The sequence below is a fragment of the Nelumbo nucifera genome, chromosome 8 (assembly GCF_055504915.1).
Source record: "Nelumbo nucifera cultivar China Antique chromosome 8, China Antique-T2T, whole genome shotgun sequence".
NCBI lineage: Eukaryota > Viridiplantae > Streptophyta > Magnoliopsida > Proteales > Nelumbonaceae > Nelumbo > Nelumbo nucifera.
Genome location: NC_142656.1, coordinates 45,924,800 through 45,947,093, shown reverse-complemented (window position 1 = coordinate 45,947,093; position 22,294 = coordinate 45,924,800). Strand labels below are relative to the sequence as shown.

General features: G+C 35.4%; 1 protein-coding gene across 1 annotated transcript in view; it reads left to right on the top strand.

Annotated features, from left to right (window-relative positions):
- ATLIG4 (DNA ligase IV) overlaps positions 1-9,715 on the top strand; it is an 80,477-nt gene extending 70,762 nt beyond the window's left edge. Inside the window, exons 21-27 of the mRNA XM_010275281.3 lie at positions 418-543; positions 621-720; positions 835-940; positions 7,651-7,778; positions 7,908-8,069; positions 8,371-8,526; positions 8,872-9,715. Of these exons, the coding sequence (XP_010273583.1) occupies positions 418-543; positions 621-720; positions 835-940; positions 7,651-7,778; positions 7,908-8,069; positions 8,371-8,526; positions 8,872-9,610 (1,517 nt within the window). The 3' untranslated portion in view covers positions 9,611-9,715. The remainder of the gene's footprint in view (positions 1-417; positions 544-620; positions 721-834; positions 941-7,650; positions 7,779-7,907; positions 8,070-8,370; positions 8,527-8,871) is intronic.
- The last annotated feature ends 12,579 nt before the right edge of the window (positions 9,716-22,294 follow it).

The following is a 22,294-nucleotide window of genomic DNA, read 5'->3' as shown; positions in this document are numbered from 1 at the left end:
TAAAGATGTCCTGTCTTGTCTGCCTTTCTCCTGTTCTTGTGTGTGTGAAATGTGGTATATTCCTTTGTTTATGCAATTGTAGAATGTCAAACCATAGGTAGAATGTCTTATGTGTCTATGAGAAGAGAGGAGATTTCATATACATGACTCCATTAGAGGCAGAGAGTGGCTCTATCCTTCCTATCCTGATGCAAGGACAAATATTTTAAATACAAGACGTATAATTTAGATTTTTTCCTTTTTAAGTTGCTTTGTTTAACTCTCTATACACCAATCCACTTCTATCTTCTTTTGTCTTTTGCTGCTAGAAGTTTTTACTTGTCCAAAACTCCAAATGATATTTCTTATAGATGAGTTTCTGGAGCCTTATGATTATTAAATTCTTGTTTACTGTTATTACTTCTTTAACCTCCATAGACTTTGTCAATGTGCCTCCAACCCATTCTCTGGATTCCTTCCACAAAATGGTGGCTGAGAATGGAGGAACTTTCTCAATGAATCTTAATGGCTCAGTCACTCACTGTATTGCAGCCGAGCAAAAAGGTATTTGTATTAACCATTTCTCTTTGGAAAAATCATCTTAGCTTAGAAAACTTTTATAATATGTATAAATCTTTCAGGGATCAAATATCAGGCAGCTAAGCTTCATGGAGATATCATTCATTATTCTTGGGTTTTGGATTGTTGCTCACAGAAGCGACTCCTGCAGTTGCATCCAAAGTTTGTCACTATATTTGCTTCATTCATTTCTGAATTTTATTTCTTTTTTTTCTTTTATCTCTTCATCATTATAGCTTGTTACAATATCTTAACATAAAAGTATTTTCTGTGAAGGTATTATCTCTACTTGTCAGAATCATCAAAGAGCAAACTTCAAGAAGAAATTGATAAATTCTCTGACTCTTATTACTTGGATCTTGATATTACAGACATCAAACAGGTGTGCTTCTGTACTTCATTTTAGTATTGCATCATTATTTTGATTTGATTTAAGAATCTATTCATATACAGTAGATCCACCTACATCAATAAACGATAAACAGTAGAAAAATATGTACAACTAAATTGCTGAATTAAATCCCTAGACAATTGGGATGCAAACCTTTGAGATGTCAATGAAACTAGAAGGAGAAAGCATGCCATCTGATGGGCTACAGAGTGTGGGATTAAGGTTCACTTTTGACTCAAATCTTATTATCTTAACTTCGGCATCACTTTTCTATGTCAAAATGGATGAAACACTTTGATCTTGTTGCTGTTTTAATGATTATTTAGTTATGTATCTAGTAATCCCAAGATGACACAATTTGAACATAACTTGAGTAATTTAGGGTCAATTTACAGAGTGTTCAGACCTGTGATGGGTATTCATATTTTAAGTGTTAACTGACAAGATTTTATTTGAAGATATCGGTTATATTAGGTCTCAAATTAAGTGTTAACTGGCAAGGTTTTATTTTCTTATAACCCCAACTCCCCAAGTGTAGTTTTAAAGGGCAAGGGCCTGCTAGGATAGTCCCTGTAAGTGACCCACCATAGCAACGCTTAGTTGTGGTATCAAATAGTCTAGAGTTCCTACATTCTTTTGGATAGGGGCAAGTAAAGAAACTAGTCCAAGAAACACAACTTTGTTTAGCAACTTGGATTGTGGGAATATAAATAGGAAAAACTATGGAATTAGTAGACACTATGAAGAGAAGGGTTAATATTGCATGCCTACAAAAAACTAAATGGAAGGGAAAAAAACTAAAGAAATTGGTGGCTACAAATCATGGTATATGAGAGAGATAAATAATAGAAATGGTGTAGTGATAATAGTAGATAAGGATTTAAAAATTCATTATAAATGTTTAAAGAATTGGGGATAGAACAGTTTTTATTAGACTTGTTTTAGATTAGGAAATCATTAACATAATTAGTGCTTATGAACCTCAAGTGGGTTTAGAAGGAAACATTAAGAGAAAATTTTGGAAAACTTAGAAGGATTAGTCCAAGAAATTCCAAATGAAGAGAAGATTTTTATAAGAGACTTACATGGGCATGTAGGGTAAAGAAGTGTAGGATATGATATGGTGTATAGAGGATTTGGTTTGGGGAGAGGAATGAATTAGGAGGTACAATATTAGGTTTTGCAATAGCTTATGATATGGCAATTTTAAACACCTTTTTTCTAAAAGAAGGATGAACACTTCATAACATTTAATAGTGGGTCAAAAATAAGTCAGATGGATTTTTTTCCTTACTAAAAGGACACAACAAAAGATGTATAAAGATTGCAAAGTTATTTTGGGAGAAAGCTTTACAACACAACATAGACTAGTAGTGGTGGATGTGTGCATTAGGAAATGGATAAAAAATAGGAAAGAAATTAGGTGTCTAAGAATTAGGCGGGAAACCTAAAAGGAAAAAATGCTAGCTTAATTTAGAAATAGGTTGATAATAGAAGGAAATTAGATTTTATATGGAAAGATTAATGATATTTGATGGTGCTCGATCTGCTTGGAGAGCTTCGAGTAGGAGTAGTGAGCGGCTTGAACCCTGCAATGAGAGGATGTCAGAAAGGCTGGGTTGTGAGCCTAGGCGAGGAGGCTCCGACAGTCAAGTTAGTGCCTAGCTGGATAGGCTGAAGGATAGTTCCAAGCAGAGAGAGCAAAGAGAGCTAGAACTGCTAGAATACCTTATCGGAGAGCATACCCCATGAAGGTGAAGGCACCCCCCTTTTATAGAGTTGGGGGATGATCAAGGCGCTTCCGAGATTCTCGGAAGTAATGGATCTTGGTGTGTGGATTCTTAGGGGCTCATGGGAGCGTTTTCCAAATGAGTCGCTTGTCGTTTCCGTCGGTTGCTCGACATGTTCCCGAGGATCTTGGAGACGTTAACTGCAGACGCGTCCCCCATGCTGACGTGGCAGGTCAGAGTCATTCTACCGAAATGTCAATTTGTGCCTAGGTCGCCTGATATCTCGAGGAGCTCGGGGTGGAACTGATGTCTTGGGCGGCTTTGATTTGATCGTTGTGGATGATAAATCGATGGACAGGGACCCGTCTTGATGGCAGATGCTTTCTGAGGCTGCTCATTCAAGTCTCGTGGTCTCTAAGGTGATGTGGCACCAGGTGGCCGATGTGTCGATTTCACTCATCATCAATTGCCCCCACTCTCAAGCTCGAGGTGGAAAAGTTTGGGCGAAGGGAGTAGGTCGATGACGAGGGCTTCTGGTTACTTGCTTTCTTCAGGTTGGAGCCGAGGTCAAGCGAGTCGTGGTTCAAACGGTGTCTCTTGAGTGGAAGCTTGCAAAGGGTCGTGTACGTATATGCGCGGACGTGACGCCTCATTAGGCTACTACAGATGCCAGTAATTTATTATATCTGGTTTGGGTTCTCGAAAACTGAAATGCCTCGTCGATTTGAACCGTTGGATGAAGTTGATCACAGTCATTGAGGACCGGGGCCCTTATAAATAGTTGGCCTTTGGGGGGTCCATCCTTTGTCTTTAAGCGAGAGCTGAGTGACAGAGAACTCGGTCGCATTGGTTTGGTCGGTGTCACCTTGCGGTATCAGTCATCCTTGTAAACTTTCGGTAAGTTCTTCCTCTTCTTGTCTTTTCTTCATGTCTGGTAGTGAGTCTGAGGGGGGAGGACGCCGTGCCTCTCATGCCAAGGAGGGGTCCTCGGCCCAAGAGAGACGAGGTTCCCATAAGAGGGCCTCCACCTGTTGGAAAACGTGGGGTTACTGGTTCAGATCTGAAAATAGAATTGTATATATTCCTAGGATTGTGGAAGGATTGATTTAGAAAGTTTTTTCTTTCTATTTTTGTACTTTCTATTTTCTCTTCTTTCTATTTTTTCTTCTTTCTATTTTCTTTTCTTTCTATTTTTCTTTCTTTCTATTTATTGCAGCAGCTTACTGTATAAATATGCCCATTGGCAATAGAATGAAACATATCAGTATTCTACCATTCCAAAACATGGTATCAGAGCTCTAGGTTTGTCAACCTTGAGTTTTTTTTTTCGGCCTTCATTGCCAGTTTTTTGTATTTTTCTCTTCTGGCCTTCAGTGTTGATCTGTAACCAGAAGTGTTCCTTTATTCTCCTTTCCTGCTGGCCTTATTTTTCCTCCATTAACAATGTCCGACATGACTGCAACAAGTGCTCCCGTTCAAACCGTTGAAGGAGCAACAAATTCTCATCCTCACACTGGTGATTTGCAGAATATTCAGGCAACATATAGACTGAATGGCCAGAATTACTTGAAGTGGTCACAACTAGTGCATACCTATTTGAAGGGAAAAGGAAAAATTAGTCACCTCCTTGGAACAGGACCAAGGTTGGGTGAGCCAAATTTTGATGCTTTGGACGAAGAGGACTCCATGATTATGTCATGGTTGTGGAGTTCAATGACACCCGAGATTAGTGATACTTGTATGTTTCTTCCCTCTGCAAAGGCTATTTGGGATGCTGTCCGACAAATCTATTCCAAAGCCCATGACGCTGCTTGTGTCTATGAGGTCAAAGTGAAGACTGTGGCGGCCAAACAAGGGAGCAGGAGTGTTACAGAGTATGCAAATCTGCTGCAAAATTTATGGCATGAGCTTGATCATTATCGGGTTCTTGAGACAAAGTGTGCAGATGATGCTGTGATTTTGAAGAATTTTATTGAAAGAGATAGGGTGTATGATTTTTTGGTCGGACTGAATGCTGAATTTGATCAGGTTCGAATACAAATTCTTGGCAAAGAAGAAGTGCCTCCATTGAATGAAGTCATAGCCCTTGTCAGAGCTAAGGAAAGCCACCGTGGAATCATGCTTGAGCCTAAAGATCTCGAAGGCTCAGCCATGGTGGCAAGGGGAGGAAGTTACAGTGGTTCAAAGGGTGAGAACAATCACAACTTGGCTCGTGACACAACCACCCGTGACTCTAACGATAACCTCTGGTGCACCTATTGCAAGAAGCCCAGACACACGAAAGATCGGTGCTGGAAACTTCATGGGAAACCTCCCACATCCAGCAAGGAATGGGAAAATCGAGGAGTTTCAAAAGGAGTTCAACAGGCCCATAATGTCTCCACAACCCCGCAGCAAGAACACTCAAGTCAAGGACCATTTAATGATGAAGAAATTGAAAGGCTAAGGTGCTTCCTGAAATCCTTGAAACCAGGAAGTGGTTATTACCTCTCTTGCTCTCTCAGGTGAGTCTTTATCTCTAGGATTACATGCCTCGGCTAGTGTTTTTCCATGGATTCTTGATTCTGGAGCTACTGACCACATGACACCCTCTTCACTACATTTTCTCACCTATACACCCTGTCCTAGTAATAGAAAATTTTCTGTTGCTGATGGTTCTTTCACCACAGTGGCAGGGATTGGGAATATTCAAATTACTCCATCCCTATTACTTAAAAATGTGCTTCATGTTCCTAAGTTATCCACTAGCCTTATCTCTATACATAAACTCACCCAGGATGTGAACTGCAATGTTGTGTTCTTCCCTTCTTACTGTGTATTTCAGGACCAGGTTTCGGGGAAGAAGATTGGACTTGCTAAAGAAAGAGATGGACTCTACTACCTTGAAGCAACCAGCAAATCATCTCACACTGTTATGCATGTCACACACGAGTCATTCTTATCTACCTCCAATAAAGATTTAATTTGGCGTCATCATTTCCGTTTTGGTCATCCTTCATTTCCTATTTTAAAAACAATGCTTCCTTCCTTGTTTAAAGGAATTGATGTTGAAACCTTTCATTGTGATGTTTGTGAACTTGCTAAGCACAAAAGGGTTTCTTTCCCAATCAGCAATAAAAGATCTTCAACTCCTTTTTATTTGATTCATTCGGATATATGGGGCCCTTCTCAAATTCCCAACATTACTAGTTCCAGATGGTTCGTCACCTTTATTGATGATTGCACTAGGGTCACATGGATTTTTCTTCTCAAGTCTAAATTTGATGTGGGTACGATTCTTCCCAACTTTCATAACACGGTCCAAACTCAGTTTGGTGTGAGAATTAAAAGGTTTTGATTTGATAATGCTACAGATTATTTTAATCAGAATTTGTCCCCATTTTTTCAGAAAGAAGGCATTGTGCATGAATCCTCCTGTGTTAACACTCCCCAACAGAATGGGGTAGCTGAGAGAAAAAATGGCCATCTTTTGCAAACCACCCGAGCCTTTCTCTTTCAAAATCAGGTACCAAAACAATATTGGGGGGAAGCTGTCCTTACTGCTGCCTACACCATAAATAGACTACCATCTAAAGTCCTTGACAACTGAAGCCCAATACAAGTCATTTCTCAATTTTACCCTGATATTCGAGCCTCAAATAATCTCACACCAAGAATTTTTGGCTGCACTGCCTTTGTTCATGTCCATAATAAGGGAAAATTAGACCCACGAGCAATCAGGTGTGTCTTCTTGGGATATTCCCCAACTCAGAAAGGTTATAAATGTTATCATCCAGCTACCAGAAAATTCTACACCTCCATCGATGTCACATTTGAGGAAGGAAAATCTTTTTTCACTCAACCTTATCTTTGGGGGGAGCCCTCATTAATGGAAGATAATGCCGAGGAGGGGTCCTTGGCCCAAGAGAGACGAGGTTCCCATAAGAGGGCCTCCACCTCTCGACGTTCACCCAAAAAATTCGAGTTCGGCCTGACCGATCTCACTTTCGAGGAGGTCGGGTCCTTCATAAGTCAGTACAAGATCTCGGGGCACTTGGAACGTATCCTTCCTGTCGGCAAAGGCGGAACTGACTAGGCGGTTTTCTGAGCAAGAAAACCAAGGTAATGGAAGACATCACATTTTCTCTTGGTCTCTAACCCTGTGTACTTAGATTTTTCGATATATTGTTATTAAATTTACATTGCATATATTCTATTTTAATCCTACTTATTTTTAAACCTTTTGTTTCTTAGGTTTTTGTCCATTAATCTAATTTTTCATTCAATCATTCTTTAGTTTTATTAATTAAGTATATAATATATTATGTCATGTATGTATCGCTAGGACCAAGCACACATTTTGTACTATTTTGTACATAGTACTATTTGTACTATGATGATTAGTTTCTTCCATGAGATTGCATGAATTATAAACAAACAAATTGGAGCCTACATGCTTGAATTAACACTAAGTGACAGTAGGTACTTTTATCGCTTTAGGAATTTTTTTTCAACTTTACTATACCACAACCATAATTTTCCTCTTTTCAATTCCAGATTTTCACCAAAGAAAGATATGGAAGATTGTAAATGTGTAACTCAGGAAAAGTGCCTGTAAAATTCAAGATGTAGTTTATCATTCATAAGATGCAAAATTGAACAATGATGTTTTGAGCACTAAGACATATGAAAAGTGTACGTGCTCATCTTTTTTCTTGATGAGTAACATGATGATTTATATGAGTTGAAAGATGTGAATAAGGAAGATTACAATCTGGAATATACAAAAAAAGGGAGAACCATAATTTTGGCAATACTGTATCCATTTTCTTGGTCTCCGTATTCATGTCTATGCCTGTTCTAGATGCTACATGGATATTTGTTGCATTATGTTGCATTCCAACCTTTTCTCACCATTTTCCAAATTTCAAAGCATGTGTAGAAAATCTTGAAGATCCCTCGCTAATCTTTATTTTCTTCTTATGCTCTCAGCTTTTTAGCAACTTGGTGGGAACAGAAGACTCCAAAAGTATTGACCATTATAAGAAGTACCGTCCAAATGAAAAATGGTCATGGTTTCAGGGATGCTGCATTTATTTCATTCCTTTGATAGGGTCCATGTAAGTTTTTGAGAATGCATTACTTCCTGGTTCTCCATTTCTAGGTCCAGTTTCGTTGTAGGATGTAATCTATTCCGTAAAATTTTATTTCCTTACTTGCACTTAATATGAATTACTTGGTCCTTGAAGAAATATGAATTGGAAAGTTCTATTTGAGATTTCGCTGAGGAGGATGAGTCTTGAAGTTTCTATGCATGGGGGTAAAGTCAGTTGTGACATTTTTCATGCTACTCACTTGGTGGTCTTGTCAGCACCAGGATCTAATGTGGACTTTGGCACTTTACTTGAAAGGTAAATTGTTATGCTGGTTCAAGGTATAATGTTATGTCCAATCAGGAAGTGGCACTATTTTCCTGTTTCTGAGATCAATGGCTGCAAATGTTGATCGGGTCATTGATTTGAAGGAACACTTCTTGGTTGCTCCACAACCCTATGCCACACTTCTGATGATTTTCTTGCAAATGGAAATTAGATATTTGTATTTTTTGTGGTCTTTTAGTTATCATTATGTTCCTTTCTCACATCTAAGTAAACAAGCATATCATTAACATGTATTTCTCATGCAGCTAATCATATATGCTTTCCGATACAGTTTCTCAGCAGCAGACAAACATTTTCTATACAACAAAAAGCTGCATATTTTAGGGTATCAGTGGTTAGAGGATTCCTTGGAAATGGGCCAAAAGTTGCAAGAGGGGAAATATGGTCTGAGGCCTGATAGCTTGGAGGATTTACCTATTGAACAAAGGTATCCAAACTTGATATTTATATTATTGAAGTATGATTCATGCCATCGGTTGTCTATTTTATGTATGGTCTTTTGGAAATTGCAATCTGGTTTTTATCATGATTAATTTCCAATCGTGAACAAAATAGAGGGTAATGAACAATGTGAGATGAAAACATCTGGGTATTGGATGCTTGTAATTGTTTAGTCAGGTTATCTTTTTTGTAATAGATCTCATACTATTGGATAATGGATCCTTTCTCATACATGTATTCTCCCCTATCCTAGTATAGGTAAAATCACTATTCACAGTACTTGGATAGATGATCTTAATATCTTTCTTTCTAAACACTGATACCTTTACAGGATAAGTGACATAGAGGAAAACCAGAATGGACATCCCGAGAAGGATGACAAAGGAAGTACTAATGGACCTGCTGTAGAACACCTGAGAGTCTCAGAATCCCCTGAGAAGGGTGCCAAAAGGAAGAGAGGCAGACCTGCTTTGACCAAAGCAAAAGGAGCAAGAAAAGGTTTCAGTCAAACTCGAAGATCACGAGCAAGACTTGGAAACAGACCTGCAAAAATAGATGAGAATGAATCCGGCAGCAATGATTCCTGTGATGAAACCAAAAAACATGAACACTTTGTAACAAGTGAAGGGTCCAAGGGAACTGATGGAATGGACGCAATGAAAAATGGGACATCCCAGGAGAATGAAAGCCCAGAAGTCTTGGATAGATCACTAGGAATCAACCCTACCAAATGGGAGGCCACTGAAGATGAAAACCCAGAGTGGTTTCCTAAGGACCAAAGAACTGAATTGGATGGTGGAATTTACACCAGAGACTCTGAAAATGCTCAAGGATCTGGGAATGCTTACAAAGAAAAGAAAGATAACTTGGAAAAGCTGGAAATGATGGTAGATCCGGTTCAAGCCATGTTACTAGATATGATACCAAGCTTGGGGGTGAATAAAATTGAAACTGCAGATTCTGTTATTGAAATTAAGAAACCATTGGAAGATCCTGATGCAGAGCCAGTAAAGAAGAAAAAGAAAGTCAGCTACAAGGATGTTGCTGGTGAGTTGCTGAAGGATTGGTAAAATGTTATAATTCACTTAAATTAAAAATTGTATTATAACTAGGCTGGGATTAGCTTGTACATCGTTTGTTTTTCTTTTTTAATCAGTGGTTAAAGATTTAGTTAATATTGGCCTTCTGTGCTCCATTACATGCTTATCCATTTCTAGACCAAGATTTATTGTTTGACCTAGGCAATGTTTTGGTTTGATAGAAAATAAGAGAAAACAGAAAGTAGAGAGAAATTTCTTAACAAATTTCATGAAATTCCTTAGGCTGTGTTTGGTTGCAGTGCAAATTCATTTGCACTGATGCAAAACTATGCTAATGCAAATGATTTGGGTGCAAGTTTTGATTTATTTTTGTTTCAAATTCCACCTTACTTTTGCAATAAAACTAAAGTAAAATAAGACTCAATGTAGAATAAAGTAAAATCCAAAACAAATTTAAACCACAATTTGCATTTTTTTCATTTGCACTCCCATACATTTGTACTAGTGCAAATAAAATTACACTGCAACCAAACACGGCCTTAAGAATTTTCCCTCAAACCGTATTTTCTATCAAGCCAAACACGGCTTTCATGGAGTTTGAAGTCCTAAATTCAATCTAAATCTAAGCTTGACGAACTGGGAAATGGAAATACATGAATATATATATATATATATATATATATATATATATATATATATATATATACTGGTGTGGCCCATCTATAATGGCCCGAGGTATCTCGTATCTGATGCTATTTACATTGCAAACTTGCAATAAAAAGCGAATCACGTTAAGCGACCGAAATGGGCATATAAACTTTGAGAACTCATCCTTGATCCTTCAATCTTACACCAAATAATAAGCTTTGTTTTCCAAAATTTCCCAGCGTACATAGAAAGCAAACAAAATTGTTTAGGGAAATGGGCCTTCTGTCAAAGTTGCTCGTAATATTCAACAAATAAAACATGTACTGTCTTGGGACTACACTGGCAAGGCCCAATCTAAAATTCAACCGGTTGGAGGTGATCTGATTTTGATCCATTGTAAGGTTCAAAGTATCAGTACTCACAATACACAATCGTGAGTTTTTTGTGACTTTCACACAATACGTATCCTGAACCTTGGATATTATCAGATTTAATTTTATTTAAACTTGATAAAGTTGGCTTGAATCTGTCTTTTTACTAAAGGATCAGTTTGGAATATGTGCAGTGCAAAGCCTTGTATTTTGTATTTTTAAACCTATATTTGCACTGTATGTATTTGTATTTGTATTCTTTCAAAATGAGCCAAAGAGTCGTAGGTTCAAGTTTCAATCAAGTTCTCAATTCATTTTATTCATGTATACAATACCACAACTATTTTTAATTCATTTGATTAATAATTATAATATTTTGATCATTTTGAGTTTAATGATCTGAATATAACCAAATCAAATTTGGTTCTACCAGTCCAATTCAATTCAATGTGCTGGCAGTTTTAATCTAATCAAATAGTACAATACTTGAATTAGTTTCAAACTTTCTATTTTTGAAGTGGGATGTTTATGAATCCCCATGAATGGTATCAAACCTTAATCCATGATATTTATCCTACCAAAAAAATCCATGATATTATATGAGATTCCTCTTTCTTATTCTGGTTTTGATGATCCTACGTGATAAAATAAAACACTGAAAGATTCCAGAAATACTTTGGTCATGAAACAATGCCACCCATTGGCATCTTGGGTTGATTGCTACATTCTTAAGTTTTTTTTTTTATAATTTTATTTGTCTGTTTTATCCACCAAACGATAAGACAAACATTTCAGTTCAGCCACTTGAGCTATTACTTATTACAGTTTTAGGATAGAATTCCTTTTAAAAATGGGGCGGTTTACTGGGAAAAAAAAAACAAAGAAGGATTACTCGTTCCTCATTCTTAAATTAGATTTATTTTCAATTTTGAAGTTGTATTCAATCAATCAGTCTGAATTGGATCGGTTGGTTCTGTAGCCTGATTAATTCTTAACCATTTGCTGTTATGCTTCCACATCATTGATCACCAAGGCCCTGGAGCAATGTCTCTACTAAGGGTATAACCATTAGAATTCTATTATCATTATCTTCAACCAATTGTTGGATTGTGTCTAATAAGTCAATACCCTCAACGTAACTCTGCAAAGACAATAGAAAATATAAAATGAGAAACTTCTGTTTCATAAATCTCAATGTTTGGCTGTTTATTTTCTTGTTTGAATGGTCATTTTATTTTATTTTTTTGTTTCTTTTTTGTGTAATCTTTTATTTGAATAGTTGTTGGTTTACTGTTAGCATTCTGTTAGCTACTTATTATTATTATGCTATTAGCATCCTTTTTGTTTATTACTAGTAAGTGTGCATGTGTTTTGCATGTGGCAATTTTTTATGATGATGGTGGTAAATAAAATACTTCTAAAATCTTATACAATTTTTTTATATTATATGTCTATAAAAACTATTCCTATTTGTCACATTATTTTTGTTTAATATGATAAATATACATTATTAGAGATGTGCCCAAAATGTTTTTACATTTTTTTGGGGAAATTCCCGATTAGTACCTTGTACTTTGGCCCTAGTGCCACTTTGGTTCCTGAACTTTAAAACAAGACAATCAGTACCCAAACTTTCAAAACGTGCCAATCTAGTACCTATTGTTAACCAACCATTAAGTAGCATTTGAAAAGATATAATGCCCTTTGAGTGTCATCTAATTCTCTTTATCTACCATCCAAACTTTGACAAAAAATGAACAGTCCCAAATCCTTGCCTCTTTTATTCAAGAAAGTTGGGGTCATGTCTCAATGGACATTATGGTGACCCCAACTTCCTTGAATAGAAGAGGCAAGGATTTGGGACTGTTCATTTTTTATCAATGTTTGGATGATTGATAAAGAAAATTAGATGCCACTCGAAGAACATTTGTGTCTTTTCAGATGCTCGGCTAGTTAACGATTGGTACCAAATTGGCATGTTTTGAAAGTCCAGGTACTGAATTGCTGTATTTTAAAGTTCGGGGACCAAAGTGGCACTAGGACCAAAGTACAGGATACTAATCGGGAAATTTCCCTTTTTGTATTTTTTATACTTTTGTGTGCTTTCATCGTTTATTATTATTATTATTATTATTACTATTATTTATGTATTTATTTAATTGTGACATTGCTTTAACACATTTAATCCAAAAGGTTAAATTGTTGATTGCCATTAAACAGTAAAACAAACCCATTTTGGGTTGGTTTTAAATTTGTATTTGTTTCTATCGTCAATAAAAATGACTTTTTTGTCACACATACTTTTTAATATGGTTAATTAATATAGGATTCAATGAAAGAATGAAGTTAATGCCCTAAACATAAGATTTAATGAGAGGAAATAGAATTAGTAGAAACGTAGTAGTTCAAATTACATTTTGTGCCCTCACAATTAGAGTGATCGAATTCAAACATAAGAGTATTTTAGTCAAACATAGGAGTATTCTAGTCAAGAATAGGATTCAATGAATGCTAATGGAAGTTAATATCTTAAATACATATATGACTTAATTCTCATAAAATTTTTATCATATTTTAAGTTTAATTTTAAAATTTGATAGATAATAAATACGATGATATTAGTTAAAAATTTTAATTTATTAACATATAAATGATTTAGTATATTTTTCTATCATTTTTATTAAAGTTATGTTACCAAAATTTAAATTTTAAGTTACTATTTAAATAAATAAATATAGTTTTCAGTATACTTGGGCCTATCAGGTCTATTAACTGGGACAATTCTAGGTCTATGATTTTGTCTCAATTAATAATCGATTTAGGATGGGATCTACCTGGACCCAACCTAGACCCAACTCATTGATAGCCCTAAGAAGTATGATAATAAGGACAGGTTATGATGTACTCATTGTCGGCGTTTTAAATGCACATGATACTTGTTGGGATCTCATTAGGAAGTTGAAATGGGCAATAAAAAGCCAAGAACAAAATAATAAGAGGTAGGTCCAGAAGAAGTTTAATGCAACTAATATAGCAGCTCAAGACAATTAAACCAATGGTGTGCCTTTATATTGGTTTTGACCCCAAGGAGGATAGTATTTATGCCTTCAATGATCATGTACAATCATATGGTAGGGCCTTACGTCAAATGGGCAGTAAAGCTAGTGGTACCCCCTCTACTTCATCTGCGTCCACATCAAGTATTGTTGTCTTTGCCTCCCATGTATTTGCTACCATTGGTTCCCCCTAGATTATTGATTCATGGGCTTCCAACTACATGACCGGTAAGCCTAATCTTTTCCAAATATAACCTTTTGTCTAGGAGGGATAAAGTGAGGCTTGTAAATGGATCTTTCTCTTCCATTGTAGGTCAATAATCAATATATCTTCCCCATAGCCTTACCCTTGCTAATGTGTTATATGTACCTAAAGTTCCTCTTAATTTTATTTCTATTAGTAGTACCACAAATTCCTTGAATTGTAGTGTAACATTTTTTCATGGATCTTGTATTTTTGAAGATTTAACCTCTAAGAGGATGATTGGTAGATGAAGCATGGTAAATACCCTCTATATTCTTGAAAACAAGGCTGATTTCTCAACATCAACCTCATAGTTGCATAGTCAATTGAGTCAATCAAATTAAAGTCAGATGTTTTTATGTCATAATCGTCTATTCCATGTGTCTTTTAAATTATTGAAGTATTTTTTTTCTTCTTTTATTCAAGTCATGTCTGGTGTTAAATTTTCAATGCCAAACGTATTGGTTAAGCAAACAATTTAAGTAATAAAAAATCGAATTTCCCTTTTCGTATGATGCATTTATATGTTTGAGAACCAACTAGTAGAATATTAGAGGGTAGTTATAGGTACTTTATTATACTGATTGATAATCATTCCCACTATATGTGGATATTTTCCATGCACTAAAGACAAAGTTCCAAAAATTATAAAGGATTTTTAGTGGATGTTGTTTAATCAAGTTCATGTTGAGATTCAATTATTCTAGTAAGATAATGTAAAAGAATACTTCCACGGTGACCTAAATGAGTTTTTATGGATCATCCATTATAGTTCATGTGCAAAAACATCACAACAAAACGATGTTGCAAAAAGAGAAAATAATCACCTCCTTGAACTAGAATGTGGGATGATGTTGCACATGAATGTACCTAAACATTTTTTGATGGATGTTGGGATTGTTGTAGGCCCCCAGCATCTATTGTTCCCTATATCCCTTTTATTCTCCATTCGTATGAAAATTTTTGGTTGTCAACCTTTTGTTCATGACTTATCTTCTTTCTATGGTAAGTTGGACCTTGGTTTATTCCATGTATATTCTTTGGGTGCCCCTCTTCTCAAAAGGGTTATTAGTGTTTTGATCCCATCAATCATAAGTACTTCATTTCTTGGACATTTTGTTTTTCTTTGTGTTTGAACCTTTCTACCTTGCTTCTCCTGGGGGGAGTTGTATGGAGGAGGAGGAGGAGAAGTAAGCTCATTAGGTCCATCTTCCTTCCATTCCAAATCCTGTTCCTTTCCATGTCTTCTTGTGTAAAAATCATAGAAATCAATATTGTTATAAATATTTGGAGTTACTAGATACTAAGCAACTAACCCAAGAGTTCCCCATTGATTCCTCTGTTCTCATTTTAGTTGATGACCGTGTGGATGACCTAAACATTCCCATTTCCCAAAGAAAGGGTGTTAAGTCACACACTCTTAAACATTCCATTGCCCATTATGGGGTGTACTCAAGTATATATATGGTGTTGACTATGACAAGACATTTCCTTGGTAATAAAGATGAATTATATTTGGGTCCTTTTATCATTAGTTGCCAATCTAGATTGGGAGTTGCACCAATTTGATGTAAACAATGCTTTCTTGGATAGTGATCTAGAAGAGAAAGTATATATGGTTTAACCACCAGGTTTCTATGCCAAAGGTAATAAAAATAAGGTGTATACATTGAAGAAGTCCCTTATGCAGTTCAACAAGTAAAATTCAAACAATGCTTGTTTGATCACACTTTTATTGTCAAGAGATGTGAGGGATAGGTTGTAGTGTTGATAATATATGTAGATGACATCGATCATCACAAGTAACTAGGGCTCTTTTATTTTTATTAGAATGTGCTACTAGAGGCATTATTGTAATTCCCCTTTTATTTTTGTTACCCTATTATAAATAAAGGAAAGGGAGCTGCCTGTTGCCTATTCTTTTGGCTCCCCAAACACTTTCTTTTCTTCTCTCTTCCTCCTCTCTTCTCCTTCTCTTATTTTTGTGTTGTTTCTTGGGTGACAATAAGATTAACACAGTTAGAAATCAGAACCCATTTGCACAGTTATGCCAAGTTTATCCCAGTTCAAAGTATTGATATCCACATGAGACATATCCATGATTCGAGCAAGGTTTAGCTGAACGCTTTAGCTATTCAGCAGGCTGTGGAACCAATGATAATATACATGGGGCCCGTATATTTTACAGTGGGGACCATGAATTTATTACTGGCGTGAAACCTCATCATTGATTCGACAGCCTGCTGAACAACTAAAACGTTAAGCTAATCTGAATTCCCATGATTTAGGTCCATATTTAATGCATTAATTAAGCTAAACATGCCCACTACTCTTATCAAGACTTTTCTGAATTCAAATTCTTATCTCTAACAACCTATTTAAAGCATCAATTAATCTACACATGATAACTATTGCTAAAATTCTCTTACCTTATTTAAGACTGGCTATGTATAAAATTGTATTTTATTATGAGTCAAAACCAGGTTGCCTATATCACAGCTAAACTCCTCGTCACTGCATTATACAACCACACGCAGTATGTTAAAATGAAATGGGCTTTTAGTTTTGAGGTTCATCGAATGTATATTGTTATTCTTCTACTATTTCCCAAGGGTAATTCAAACTTCAAATCTCATATAAATTTATATATTAAATTGTGTTTCTCATGAGTACATACTTATGCCTTGTTCGCTTTTCGATAAGTCACCTAGGTAAATGCACTTACCTGGGTAAGTGTTTCCCAGGAAAGACTTACTCGGGTAAGTGCATTTACCCATGTTCTTTTGTTTCCCATGTGAATAAGGCAATGACAATCTTAGCCATAAAAATTTCATTATTAAAAGGAGATTTTTTGTCCCATCCAAGTATTAGCAATTTTTTTCCCTAGATGGGAAAGTTAATTTACCCACCTAGGAGATGGGTATCAAGAAAATAAACTTTCACTGGTCCCCACATAAATCTGAAAAATGAACATAGGTTTCTTGGTCAATGGAAATCAAAATTCCATTGACCAACTTCCCCCCTCTCAAAATCCAAAAAAAGAACGCCCCCTTAAGGTAACTTGGATATTAAAATTAATATCGTTAATGGAATCTTTGTGTGTTTACCTAGTATATTCACTTACTTGATAATTCCACTATATTTCTGATATTTTCTTTTGATTGATACATGTGATGCTGCTATGGCACCCTCATGGGTCGGGTGCTATACAGTTTAGTTGCAGTAGAGTACACATGCAACCTAATTGGCATTCACTATATGGAGAGTCTATACTTCTGAGTCCAGATCTCTTGCTGCCAACAAAATACGTTCCAACACCCTACTAACATGACCTAACACCACACATTTAATACATGGAGGGTCCCCCTTATATAGTGGGTCCCAATTTCATGATGAGATCTATGGTGTTAAATCGAGTCCGGACCTGCTCCTCATCACAGAAAACTCCTCACACCAACCTCAGAGCATGTACCAACTGCACATTAGGAACATCTCCCATATTCCTATGTTATTATTCATGGGAGATATTCCCAATACACGGTGGGATGTGGCTGTGAGGTCAATTTGAGGAATGCTCTAAGAGGAGTAGATCCCAATTCTCTCAGATCATGTTGGTAGGGTGTTGAATGTATTTTGTTGGTAGGATATCATGAATCATGATACTGAATGACCATCTAAACTACTGAATATATTATGGCTGAGTTCTAATCCTTTGGCTTCTGGACTTTATACCTTTTGGAATGTTTCTTAGGCTTGGTTTGGAAGGAGTACAAATACAAATATGTACGGTGCAAATACATGTAAAACAATACAAAATACAAGGTTTTGCACTTTATATATTTGTATTTGTGCTCCTTCCAAACTAATTAAGCATCAGGATCAGTTTGAAAAGAGTATAAATACAAATATATACAATACAAATATATATAATACAAAATACAAGGTTTTGCACTCTACATATTTGCATTTGTACTGTGCTTGGTTGCAGTGCAAATTCATTTACACTGATGCAAAACTATAGTAGTGCAAATGATTTGTGTGCAAGTTTTGATTTATTTTTGTTTCAAATTTTATCTTACTTTATTTATTTGCAATAAAAATGAAGTAAAATAAGATCCAAAGTAGAATAAAGTAAAATCCCAAACAAAAATAAACTAAAGTTTGCATTTTTTTTTTCATTTGCACTCCCATACATTTGTTCTAGTGCAAATAAAATTGTGGATTGCATATGCATTGTCATTAATGTAACGTAATACCTATATATAACTCGTCATCAAGAACTCAAATGGATTGACTTGAACTCGTTGGCCCTATCTTGTAACATGAAAGATAGACAAGGACTCTTTGCATTGGGTCCATATATGAATGCGGAGTTTCAATTTTGTATTTTCTATCATTCTATGTGGACTTATTAGTAATGTGATGGCACATGCCCTACAGCAGTGCACAGTTCTTGCGTGGGTTAGAACTAGGGAAGGTTGACAATGATATAACGAGATGTTGACACTAGCTAGCTAGTATTAATAATTCTTATCAAGTTTATCTATGTTGGCATGGGTATTAATTATTCCATCATTCCTAATCACTCTAATACTATTATTATTATTATTATTAAAAAAAAAAGAAAAAAAAAACTCTACTCCAAAGCCCTAAACCTCTATACCATTTTGGGAAGGCTGAAGTGCAGCGGTTTCTGACTTTCCAAGGTAAATTCCATATGGACAACCTTTGGGCTCAGTTTGGAAGAAGTACAAATACAAATATGTACAATGCAAATACATACAAAATGTAAGATTTTGCACTATACATATTTATATTTGTATTCCTCCCAAACTGAGCCTCGGTAAAAAGTCAAAGTCCAAACGGCTTCTCAGGCCATTTTGAAGGGTTGTTTGCTGTAACCTCTTTAAATAATACGTCTGTTTGGGAGGGTTGAAGTATAACAGCTTCTGGCTTTTCAGGGTAGACCCCAAATGAACACTATAAGTTATGAATTCGGAGAGTCCAAATCAACTGTCCATCAATCATTTTAAGGGTTGTCTGCATCAGTCTATTTAAATAACTTATCTAGAGAGTTTGGATGTGGCTGAACCAACTTAGCTGAATCTTCAGTTCAGCCCTCTCAAAATACACCATAGCTGAATCTTCACATCAACCCTCCCAAACTGCCCTGAGAAGCCATCTTCAGCCCATGATAAACTCGATTCAAGCAATATACTTGGATGATTGCTGTAAGACCTCCAACACCATGTGGTCCTAGATTTCCCTTGGGCACTCCAACTGTATCTTAATTCTTTATGGCCTTGGCAAATGGCTTCACATCAATGCCACTTGCTTTCTAGTTCAATAGAGGTGATCCATTTGGTCATACATCAGCTTCTCTGAATGTATATGATGTTTCATTCCAATCCGTCTCTCTAGTGGAAAATATTTTATTCTGTAAAATTTCAGTTATACTTTTGTCCATTTTGCTATCAAAGTTTTATTTTCTTCCCTTTTTAAATGAAAACAAGTACATCCTTGGATCGACTTGGACTGAGAATTTGTTGAGTTATGAAAGGATCTGTAGCCCTAATTCAGTGGAAAAACTTGAAAATTGGGTTTCTGAATTGCACCTCTATTGCGAATTTCTTGTGTTAATAGAGCTGTTATTAAGGTTCCATTTCTTTGCAGTCCAATTTCATTTGCAACGGTACAAATTAATGTATGGAAGTGTAAATCAAGACGGTGTTTTGTATGGTTTCTGTTTATTTGATAAACGGTGTCATGTCATCACCAAATCAGCATTTATCTTATCATGTCAATTTGTTTTCATAAGTATTGATAAACATTGGTCTTGATTTATGTCCACGTCAACAATTGAGGGAAGTTTCATTTTAACGCTTCTCCCAACGGTTAATCAGTTACTTTATAGTTTATTAAGGGAATGTCAGTTTCTCAATGAATTGAGGGACCCAAGTTTTTCAAAGTTACCTCATCTGCCAGATAAAGATTGTTTTTGGACAGCTTAAATCATTACAAAAAGAGTCCATTCCCATCTTAAGAGGGTTAGACTAGATATAATCTTAAGTTTTAGAATTTTTTTGCATAAATCTTCAATCTTGAATCTGCATTTCCGGCTTACTAATCTAAAATTTTACCATTACATCAAGTATATATATGACAGAAATGCACATACTGATATGGATGAATGGAAAAATCAAAAAGGATAAAATCAAATTTTTGAATGAATCTCAGAGTAACTTTAATAGTAATAAAATCAGAGAAAGTAAACATAGATGGTTTAGTTATGTGCAAAGAAGACCATTAACAACACCTGTACCTATAAGAAAAAGTGATTTATTACAAATTGAAGGGATTAGAAGGACTAACGAAAAACAAAAAGGAGATGGTTAGAAATAGTAATAAATGATTTCAAGCGCCAATCATTTAACAATAGATATGGCACTAATCAGAAGGGACTGATCAGATAAGGCTTGGATGATCATGATGAGATTCCCAAATTTCATTTAGAATTCTAATATATTTTTTTCCACTATCTAATATGATTAAATTGACTAAGGTGGTGTTTGGTAGTGTGTTCATCTCGTGGATGAACCATTTTGGTCCACACCACATGGTGAACTCACCGTTTTGTTGGTCATGGACGGGACTGGTCCACAATATATTGTGGACCGTCCCCACCCACAACCCTAAATCTCGGCCACACTTATATCTCATGATGTGGCTAGTCCACAACATTTCCACATTGTATTTTGATACATACATCTCTTCTATATACTTTTATTTCTTTTTAATTTTTAAATTTTAAAATAATAAATTTTTAATTTTAATTTTTTAATATTTTATAAAAAAAAATAATATTTTTAATGTTAATTCTAGCACAAGCCTGATAGGGCTCATTTTTCACTTTTTTTTTTAATTTATTTAAATAATATTATTTTAAAGTTTTTATCAACAAAATAATATTTTTAAATATTTAAATTATTTTTTATTTTTTAATTATTTTACTATCATTTTTATTAAAATTAATATTTATTTATTAATATTAATTTATCAATGCCTTTTTTCAATATATTTATCATATAAAATACAAAAATTAGACACTTGTAATCGATTGTGTAGATCATTCATAAAATGTATATGAGATACATGGAATCAAAAAGTGTGATGTGGATACACCTACAGAACGCTACTGTGGGTTTGGACTGGTCCAATCCACATTGTTTGTCCACAGTTTCAAAACAACTGTGGACTATAGTATGGTGTGGATTGGTCCCTGCCACAGGGTGTGGTGTGGACTAGTCCACATCCACCAATTTCTCATCCACACTACAGAACACCCCCTAAACTAGTAATGATTTCATCCAATCAAGTTGTTTTATAAATAATGGTTGAATTCTCCTTCTTTCACATTGCTTTTTGTCACAAGTCTCATCCATCACTAGTCCATTAATTTCAAAGTGCTCTTTCAGTGGATGGGTTTTAGTGGAAATGATCTCTGAGTCAAGAAAATGATTTGTTTGGATGTTTCTAAGAGTCAAAACAAATGCACATCTTTTTCCAACATCGGTATCCTTGTTTTTACTACTGTTTAGAACATAACCTAATTAAGTACTTGAAATCTATCGGCCCTAATCTGAATGGAAGCCCCATTTAAAAGTTGAAGATCGCCTACCAAACAAGAACTTGAATGCTTTGAATGATTGATAGCTTGTTTTGGACCGAGTTAGTTGATTGAATGGAATTTGCCTTAGGTTTGCCTTTCAAAAAAAAATCTGAAATAATTTGATTTTGATTTGTATATAATATGAGCCAAGTCGTCATCTGGATAAAATAATGTTTGACATATGTGCATGCATGTATATTAAATATTAAAGAAACTTAGCAACCTAATGGTCTTTGGGTGTCTAAAGCATTATTTTGTATTGACCATACAATTTAGAGGTAGACTTTATCTCGGGTTAGAGCAGACCCGTGATGCGTTTAGACAATTATTTTGATTGGTTCTAGTTTCCATTTGGGACGGCTTTCATGTGGTGGTTTGCAGATTCTGGCTTTATGAGGTGGTCCAATCAGGCAACCTGAAAGCAATAATGTTTGGTAAAAATCTCAAAAATCTTAAAATAGTCATCTTGCAGTTAAAGATATCGGGGTGTATCGGTAGCGTATCGATGGAAAAGATATGACAAAAAAAAAAATTAAAGGGGAAAACAAGTTTTTTTTCCCCGAAATAAGCCTTCTTTCACCCCCCAAATGACTCTAAAACTCCGAACTTCATTCCTAGAGTGTTAGATTTGCAAAAGTTTGCAAGAAACAAATGTCAATCATTAATTTTTAAAGATTTTTCAAATTTTGAAAAAATATGGCAAAAGTAGGTAAAATTTTTCAATCT